Raw genomic sequence first — 9,869 nt, 5'->3', positions numbered from 1 at the left:
CAGGTACGCGTGTCTCCGCACGGGCACCGTCATCTTCTTCCCCTTATGCTTCTTGTACAGCAGCAACAAGTCGAGAACATACTCTGCTCCATACATTGGGTTTACCCTGCGATAGCCATACTGTATTTCCTTGAAATCTATGATCCTCCCCCTGGTCTTAGCATTGGCATTGATCATTTCCATGACCTGCATGACGATGTCATCCAAGGCCTCACGCTGAGACGAGTCCATTCCTCTCCGAGGGGGCTGTCCGTCGGCAGCCGAATACAAATACTTTCCTGTAAGGAACTCCCACTCCAAGATCTCTTCCCGGTGGCGAGGCTGGAATCGCATGAAGGAGGGTGGCATCCCCAGCTGCAGGTCATCTTTGTGGATTTCGGTGTTGCTGTACTTGCTCATCAGGACGATCTCCCGGTGCAGCTGCACGGTGCGGTGGCGCAGCTCTGCGATCTTGCGGCTCAGCATGTAGCTGTGAAGCCTGTACTGGTACGGGGGGTTCTTATTGGGGTGCAGCGTTATGGCTCGGTGGATTTTGCTGTTCCTCAGGTCTCGGATGTAGCCCTTTTTGTTCTTCTCATAATTCTCATAGAACAGCTGCTGCATCTAGAAGAGAGAGAGGAGAAGTCAGCGCGGTCCCTGTGAAAGTTAGCCCACGCAACCCCGCTGGGAGAGAATTCCTCCTCGCTCCCAGGGCCAGAAGGCTTTCTGAATAAGCTGTTCTTGGGTTTAGGCACAGGTTGTAGCAATACCAGCTGCTATTCAAGGAAATTAAGAGGATTATTCATTGTAAACTGGTGAAAGATGGATGGGATTACTACAGCCCATTCTAGAGATATCACCGTTGGCCAAACAACTGAGCAGTAAGTCGATTGTAAGCTCATTTTTTCACAACAACACAGCATCACCAGGAAAGAAAACCAAGAAGTGTTCACCACAAAACTCTTCCTACTCATCTGCTTCCCGTGGGCTTTAACAATAGGCATATTTATTATATATTTATTATATATTGATTATATTTATAATAATATTTAAACAATAAAAAAGGATTCCATGTACATAGTAAGCAAGTCTGACAACAGCTTTGCCATTAGACTCAAATGCCATTTAGGCATTAAAAATCCAGGTTTAGGCATTAAAAATCCAGATCACTGAATCTTTTAGTCAAGATGTTAAATATGTTATCTCAAGTGCTGCAACACAAAGCTACAGTTGTAATTTTAAAATGCCAATAGACAGTAAAGTGCAGATGAGATTCCTTGAGTTCCAGAGGGCAGGTAACACAGGATGCATGAGTACACTAGAATAAAAACATCCTTAACGTGGCATTTGTTATTCCAAAACAAGAAGATAACAAGCTGTGATTAGATTCACAAGCCTTAGGAAAGCAGACAAACAAGCTTTAGAGTTTTCAGTAGCCCAGGCAGTAGCTGATAGGCAATCCAGGAAGGTAATGTGGAAAATAAACAGGGAAAAAAAAGAAAAATAAGAGCAAAAACCCCTCGAGGCCAAAGTTATATACCAGCCTAGAGAATGGAAATTTCAAAAGACCACAGGCTGATTCTGTGTCACAGCACAAATGTCAACAACCTGCCAGAGGAGCTGACACAGCACCTTCATTCCACGTAGGATCCAACTGACGCTACTGGCAGCAGAATTTGCTACAGGTAACATAGTCAATAAATCACGTGTAAAAGGGCTGCAGTGATCAGCAAAGAGCTCAACCCAAAAAATGACCCAGAGAGAATGGCTCAAACGCGATGGCAATTAAACAGAGCACAAAAGGAAAATCACCAGCACAGAAACCCTCCCTTTCCCAGCTGCTCAGAGCCAGCACAACTCCTGTTTTATTAGGCCTTTGGTTGCATTTTTCCCATTATTGTGGACAGACGTTGAATCTTAGGGATAAACTTACACCTGGATTTAATTGCTGCTATCTTACCAAACCAGCTGTGTGCATGCTGAAACCTGACGTTGGGCGTATCGCTGCGGACAGCACGGGAGCAAGCTGTGCCTACTGCACGCATGGATTTTAAGCTGAGCAAATGTAACTCATTCCAAGGGAGGGAGGGAGGCATTTCAGCCAGGTTGAGAAAGAAAGGACATTTATTTCATGGGTTACCCCCAATCCCCCACCCCTTCTTTCCTTCTCAAGTTCACCTTCTTCCCGCTCTCCACCAAGTGCTCCCTGCTGCGTGCATGCTGTCTGGGAGCAATCCAGGCCAGAGGATAGATGGATCTGTACAGCAACACAGCCAAAGGAGAACATCTTGGCCATGGCCCCTTGGCAGGCCTCAGATGAGCTGCCTGTCGAGATGTATAATATCCCCTTAGAAGTCATGCAAGATTTAAAAGAGCGCTACAGGCAGAGGTTAGCTGGTCTAATCCTACGTTCAGCAGAGTCATCCAAACTCAATGAACCTCATGCTTTCCCAAGGAGCATGTTTTTCCACTCATCCAAAGACTGTTCTTCATTTGTATCCCTGTATTGTTTCCTCTACTAACAACACTTTCTTTTTGGTCACTTTGAACCTGGCTGCTGCTGTGAAGGGCTCTAGGAGACCTCAAGTCACACCCACTTAGGGTCAGAGCTGTCAGCACAATTTATTACGGTGGAGAACTCACACGGGAAGAACAAGATCAGGACTGTAGGACCCACATGGATATTTTACTGACTCCAGTGACCTATCCTCTCTAAAACTACCTATGTGTATAGAACTGTAAGTATTAAATGCATGTGGTAACTGATTTCACTGACATTTTCACTACAACTATAGGCAGAGGCTTTTCCAGGAGTATTGTGACATTAGATCTTCTCAAATCACACTATTAGGCTGCTATTATTTCAAGGAAATTTGACAATAGGATTTAATTTCAAATCTTGTTTTGAATTTATAAGACAACAAAATCAAGCCCATGCAGCCTGAATGCATTTATTCCAAAATTGCTACCTAGGGCATTCAGAATTAGCTACAAGAGGAAGCCATGAGAGGCAGAAAGGCTTTCAGATTGCACAATGAAGTTTTAATAGAATACTGATGGGTAGGAAAATGTTATGAAACTTCCCAGTGGAATTAAAGATAGGAACCCCTAGCAAATGGTCCTAAATAAAACTAAGAAGTATATTTTAAAGCTCTGGCTTGACACTGAGGGATTAACTAGATTTTAAAGCTCTGGCTTGACACTGAGGAGTAACCTCTTAGCTAGGCTGGTTAACTTCGGAACTTCTAATACTACTTCTTGCCTCTTCCAAAAACTAGCTAACTTTGAAAACTGAAATGAAAATAAAACCTATCTCAGCAAAACTTTACTGGTGCTTCAACACAAAAGCAATTTACAACTGAAACATCTATTAACAGCCACCTTGCTCCAGCCAAAAAGGTGACAACTGCCCAAGCCCTGCGTTCTGGCCAACCCTGCAGTGCAGCTAATGAGAAGCTCCACGGTAGCCAGGCTTTTATATAATCCTATTTTTCAGAAGAATGCCTTGCAAGGTTGGCACGTTCGTTGTTTTTCCTATGGAGCCTCCCCCTCTCCTGTCTCCTCGCATTCAGCAGGCTGCAGCAGGCACGGGATGTGCCAGTGTCCCACAGCTCCAGTGCCCCATCTGGGAGCCAAGGTACACTCCACACCGGTGGGGAACACAAAGAAGGGGATTGGAAGGGGTTAATCCGTTCCCTACAGAGAGTACAAGGACTTACAAACTATTTCTTCACAGTGGCACGAAGTTCTGTACACCAAGTCCAAGTGGCCAGTGGCCAATGGAGCAGTTTAACCCTTCCTGGGCCAAGGCGCCGTCAGATATTGACCCAAGGCTACAGAGGCTCTGTGATTCCCATGGGTTTTCTTTCAGGGTAAGAAGGGAGCCCCACATGGATTGTGTTTTCTCACCCACATCTACAAACTTCAAAGAAATAAGCAGTTCCTTCCATGCCATTTGACAGCTCCACCACACTAATTTGCTGAAATCATTAAGGCAGTGCTAGCCCTCCCTCAGCATTGGGTTCAATCACTATCAAGGGCAATGCCCAACTATCATCCATCACTGCTCATAGTTTCTATCTTATTTAGGTCCAAAACACTGTGCTAAATACTGCCTATTAGCACACACCAGCTTTTGACTCCATGCAATGCTGCAAAGCCATAAGGAAGACAAAAAATAATCATGAATTCTTGTGTACATCATTAACAGGGGGTGGAAGAAGACCACAGAGAAGGTAATACCTGTAATTGATCTGCTCCTCCCACACAGCATTAAACACACACACAGGGAGTGACACAAGCCCAGCACACACACGTCTCCAACAGACATTACGTGCAAACCTCCCCATGCCTGTTACCAGAGTCCTGTGAGCTGAACTCTTGCAAACTCCTCTTTTAGAGAAGCAGGTTTCTCTATGATTCTTTTTTTTTAAAAAAAAGAACCTTTCATGGATATTAATTTTGCAATGATTATATTCTAAGCATGCTTTATTCTAGTGCAGAGCACTGAGAGCGTAAGGATACAAAGAAGAGCTACTCTTTATTGACCACTATTTACTCTAGACCTGTTGAAGCCTTAAAAACCCTAATGTTCCCCAAACCATTAGAGACTGAATGTTTAAACTGTGGTACAGCTGTTGTGGGCACTGCTGGCTCATGTCCAAAAGACCAACTGAAAGGAGAGAGTGTTATGTTCTTCGTTTTAAATGAAGAAGTCTTTTGCAGGCCAAAAAAAAGTGTACTGGAGAAAATGGACTTTAAAAATAAGACCAGTTTATGCAGAAACTGGCCTGCAGCCATGGATTAGCCCCCGAGGGCTTTCTCTCACAGCTCCAGATTGTACTACCAGAGCCCAGAAAACGCAGCCCCACAAGTCTCATGAAAAGCAATCATGGACAAGACACGTTGTATGGCAGACGTCGAAATGCCCAAGATGGGCTTTAAATACAAAGCCAAGCTCATTAAAAGCTCAAAAGATGGTTAATGTCATCTAGTGCTGAGCACCTCTACCAGGAGGAGATGAACATGTGGGTCCCTCTCTGCAGCTGGTGCGGAGCTGTTCCCCTACAGGAGTAACACGGGTGCTGGGACAGCCCTTGCTCTGCCCCACAGCTCTGTGGCCAAAACTAGGCAGGATGCTCACCCCTACCTCCTCCTTCTCCTCCTTCCAGAGACACAGCCGTAGTGGTGTGAGGGGCAGTTCCTGCTGGCTGGTTGAAGTGAAATAAAAGACATTCTGCACCCACATCCCAAGGAGCTGCGTGAAATAATTGTAGCTGCACTAACACATCTTTGGCAGTTCACAGAGATTAACCACAACAGATCGCTGGTTTTCTGGTTTTTGCATTACCCATACAGCTCAATTGGCCAAATGTTTTGTATGTAAACCCAAGGGAAAGGAGCAGTGGCGCTTTGTTTACTGCTGACTTCCCTATGGAAGAGGCAGACTGTAGGGACCTCCTGGATACAGCTCTGTGTATTCAGAGTTCTTTCCGGTTAAATCCCAATGCTTTATGTGCAATCCCACAGCTAAACACTGACAGGACTGAAGCCACTCCTAGACAGAATTATTATGGTGGAGACAAACACAGGGAAGTAATGGATAAACACTCATTTCCAGTGAATTTGGCCACTTGTTCATGCCTGTAACCTCCCCAGTTGCCACTACAGGAAAGGATGCAGGAAACACCACTCGGCACTGGGAGATCAGACTTCCCTCTCAGCTGGCAAGTGAAGCCCTGAACTCTGGAGCATGACTAAATGATGTGATTTCTCAGACAAGCTACTTCTCACACAAATTTCATCATGTAGTGCTGGTTCACATTTGCTTTGTTTCATAAAGAGGGGCAAGAAAATGATCCTGAGCAGCCAGCACTCAAAATTTCCATGGCAGACTGCAAGGGAAGCAGCAGAAGATCCAGCTGTGACCTCTGGGTGCAATAACTCCAGGCATGCTCTGAAGCAAGAAGTTTATTTTGTACAACACAAATGCCTCTTCTTATATGATCCTAAGTGAAACAGTGCTGGTCTCACTCAAGAGCCTTTGCAGTGCCTTCTGCACCGCTCTCCTCTCCAAAGTATTCCAGAAAGGAAGCCAAGTACTAAGGCAAGTTTCAAGCACAGCAAACTCAAGGTCATTGAATTCCCAAGGAATCTGTGAATTAGGAGAGTTACTGCTGAAATTCAAGCTTTTGTGAACCATACCAAGTAGCTGTTTAATTAAACAACTGTTCTCCCAATCCTTTCTTGTTTAAGCAAGTAGAAGAGCTTAAAAATTACTTATTCATTTACAGTTTCTCAAACCAAGTAGCCTTTAAAGTATTTCCAGCTTGGCAACAGAAAGAAGAAAACCTGCAAAAATGAATGGGTCTTCAAAAACTGGCATGGTGTACCTCACCTCTGACCCTGAGCTTGACGATCTCATTACCCAAAACCTACACGTGGGAGCAGTCCAAGGCACTTGGGAACTGAGATCCTCCAGCTAGGAAGCAGAGAACTTCCCTCCTCCTGGCCCTGCATTAAACTGAGCTTCATCCTCCTGTCTAAATGAGGATACAGGATCCTGGTCTCCTCTTAGTCATGAAGTGAGGATTCCTTCCTCAGGTCTCCCCTGTTTTGGATATGGGGGACAAGCTGAATCAGTCCTGCTGTGTAAGGAAAAGCAAGACAAGTGCAATCATAAGACTCTCAAAAAGAAGAGAGTTGGCCATCTGGTGAAACATCTTTCCCCTTGGGTACAGCTGACACACTCTACACAGGTGCTACTGTGCACTCCACAAAGCCTGGAACTGCATCTCCAGAGACACAGATCCATATTTTTAACACAGAGTGTAACCTGAGAGTATTTTGTATCTTAGGAGTAATCAGATTAAACAGAATTTGCCATTTTAGGATATTTAGACTTAACTGCACAAACCTTAGGAGAGCTGGATGTTTCTGAGGTTTTCTTCCAAAAGGTTCTGATTTGACAGAAACAAAAACAAAGAAAACACCACTAAATATTACCAAATGTTCTACACTACAGCTATTAAAGAACCAGAACATCGTAGGTGCTAATGACTAATTGTCATTGTGATTGCCCAAGAAAGTGTGTACAAAAGCTGTTCCAAGCATAATTTCCAAATTATGAATCCTGGTGCAAATTGCTGCTCTGCACAAGGCTCACCCTTGCTCAAGTTAAGGCTTTGACCCATGGGGCAAATGATTCAGCTCTCCCTCTCCAGCCTCTGTCCCAGATCCAAACAAAACCAGGAATACAGTGACTCGCTGCTCATTTGTTCATTTCAAGGCCAGACTCAGGGATGATGCCAAACTACTTGCCCACCGAATACACCGAGTCTCAGGATTTCTTTTCCTTGTTGTCAACTCCACACTTGTACTCTGCAGTACAGGCAGAGCACCAGGAAACTTGGTTTTCATTATGAATTTCAACAGGCCCATGAAAGACAGAGCCGCAGCCTTGTATCTGTATCTGCTCTTTCTCATGCAAAGTGCTAAGATTCTAGAGGAGCAGCACATGACCCTTGGAGGGTAGTTTCTTGAAGAGGATGAGCAGAAAGCTTCTGACACCCTGGCCAGTATTTTTTTGGATGCTACAAAGAGTTAGAGGGATGCAGTCCCCTCTGAGCAGGGGCAACAGAAGACAAGACCTCTTCTGGCCTGCTGTGTGATTTTCCACCATGTGTTTTCAAGAAGCAGTAATGTAATCATTTGGAAATACTTTTGTCCATGGAATTCAAAGATTCCTACTTGGGAGCTACTTTCCACATCCAGTGGTTTTGTAGGAGTTGTCAGCCACGATGTGTGATGAGCCTTTTTGGTCCACTTGGCAAGGCTACCACAAACAGCTGCTTACAGGGGGGCAAAGAAACCCTTTGCCTGGGAGAAACCTCAGCTGCAGCCCAGGCATCCACCCACCACCTCAACATCAGTCCAACATCAGAAAGCCAAGCTGCAGCAGAGCAGCCTGTCTGGCAGATTGGATGGGGCTAGCAGTGATTCTGCAGCACACATCAGGACAGGTCTACAGGTCTCTGCCAACACCAGATCCTGCAAGAAGCTTGGGGGAAGGATTAGCTCCAGTGGGTCTCTGCAGGATCCACCCCTTTCAGTCGTGTACCCACATCACCAGCACAGATTCCTTTGGCTGCAGGATGTGTCAGGAGCTCCCATCCCTGAGCAGGCACACGGAGCTCTACACGGAGACAATGTCACAGGAACAGGACTGAAGGACAGGACCTAAGCAGCCACATCAGCACAAAGCTCTGAATCTCTCTTGAGCCTTCACAGGAGATTACTGTGAATTTAATTAGGCAAAGATTTGGCCTCACAATAGCGACTGCTGCAGCTCTTCCCTGTGTGTAAAAAGGTGGGGATGCATTTTAAAAAAAAGATTAATTTTCAAGACTTTCAGCACTTTCAGCTTAACAGAACCATTTTAGATGACGAAGGACACAGACCCCTTTTTCATGGCATCAGGCCATTCTTGCTGCCTCTGATCCCTTGTGAAGACTTGTGTCATGAGTACACTTTTTGGAAAGGGGTGAGAGGGGAGTTGGGAATGCTGAATAAAATCCCCAAGACAAGGTCAACTGCTGAACTGGTTGTGTCAAAGCTGCAGTTATCCAAACCTGCAGTGCCAGAACAGCCTCGAAGTGACAGAGCATCTTTCACAACTGCATTTATAAATCTGTCTGCTTTATGCTTTCCTAACAACTGATGGTAAAAGCACTTCTCTGCCAGCCACATCAGTATCAGCTAATGAAAAGTGACAGAAAACTGGGAATACATTAGATTTCTAATTTCTCTGCTAGTGAACCCTCCTCCCAGCTGCCACAACAGCCGCTCCATGGGTGCTGCTCGCTGTGCCTCTGCCAGGCGAGCAGCTGGGAGAAGGGATGTTGTTCAGGATGCACTCTTGAAACCTTAGTCCTTTCCAAACTGATGGTGGCCTATCCCTAGGAGGTGGCAGCTGCAGACCACTTCATGCTGGTGGGGGTATCTGAAGCACAGAGCCAGCCCAGCATTTAAATACGCTGCGAGTGGCTCATTCCATCCCCTTGGCCTCAATGGATTAACACTTGGCTCCACTTGTATCTCACTGCTGTTGCCTGGTTTGCAACAGCACAAAAGACAAGGTGATGGTGAATGGTGGTTGTGTTAACTGGATGGCAAAGCCTTCTCTCCTCCAGGCTTGGATTTTAATGACTGCTCCAACATGGTGCTCCCTAACTGCTTCTTCCAGGGTCACACTGAAGACACCTAATACCTGAGGTGATTAAATACCCACAGCCCTTTGGCAGAAAGGGCCTGCAGCAGCTCTGAGCTCACAGGGGATGGGGAGCCCCAAGGGAATTCAGCGAACTTCTTTGAGGTGAAAAGTACCCCATCTGGCAACCAGCCCTGTCAGTAACCCAGCACAGTGTGAAGGCCAGTGGCCATCCCAGGCATCCCTGCCCTGCTACCCCTCCAGCTCAGCAAGCTTGGGAAGAGCCACTGTGCTAGGCACAAGGCGCCAGGGCCTGCAATTAACTATAAATCAGCCCCCCAAAAGCAGAAAGCCTCCCAGCAAGGTCCATGATCCCCTTGGCTCCCCGCAGCAAGGCTGCTTGCCATTGCTGGCTGCTGCTGAAGGCTGGCCTGCTCCAAATGGGAGCCTCGTGCTGGGTTTCCTGATCGGGTCTGGCGTCAGCAGTACATCCCTCCGAGGCATCCAGCAACGAAGCAGGAACTCACTCATGGCTGCTTCTCCTAAATTAAGCTGGATTGAAAAGAACATCTCCTTTTATTCCTCTTGGTAGAAAATCAGAACAAGCTATGGAGTTCCTTACAAATTCCCACAGACCCAGTGCTCCGTACAGACACAACGTTTGTGATGCAGGCAGATGGTT

General features: G+C 46.0%; 1 protein-coding gene across 1 annotated transcript in view; it reads right to left on the bottom strand.

Annotated features, from left to right (window-relative positions):
• The window catches only part of CHSY3 (chondroitin sulfate synthase 3), a gene marked incomplete at its 5' end in the record, with an annotated part of 68,164 nt that overhangs the window by 1,083 nt on the left and 57,212 nt on the right, over positions 1–9,869 (bottom strand). The window contains 1 exon segment of the mRNA XM_009074095.1: positions 1–603. This exon segment is cut by the window's left edge and continues 34 nt beyond it. Within this exon segment, the coding sequence (XP_009072343.1) occupies positions 1–603 (603 nt within the window).

Source organism: Acanthisitta chloris, unplaced genomic scaffold (assembly GCF_000695815.1).
Source record: "Acanthisitta chloris isolate BGI_N310 unplaced genomic scaffold, ASM69581v1 scaffold27614, whole genome shotgun sequence".
NCBI lineage: Eukaryota > Metazoa > Chordata > Aves > Passeriformes > Acanthisittidae > Acanthisitta > Acanthisitta chloris.
The sequence above is the reverse complement of the archived record's forward strand: the minus strand, read 5'-3'. Positions and strand labels throughout refer to the sequence as shown.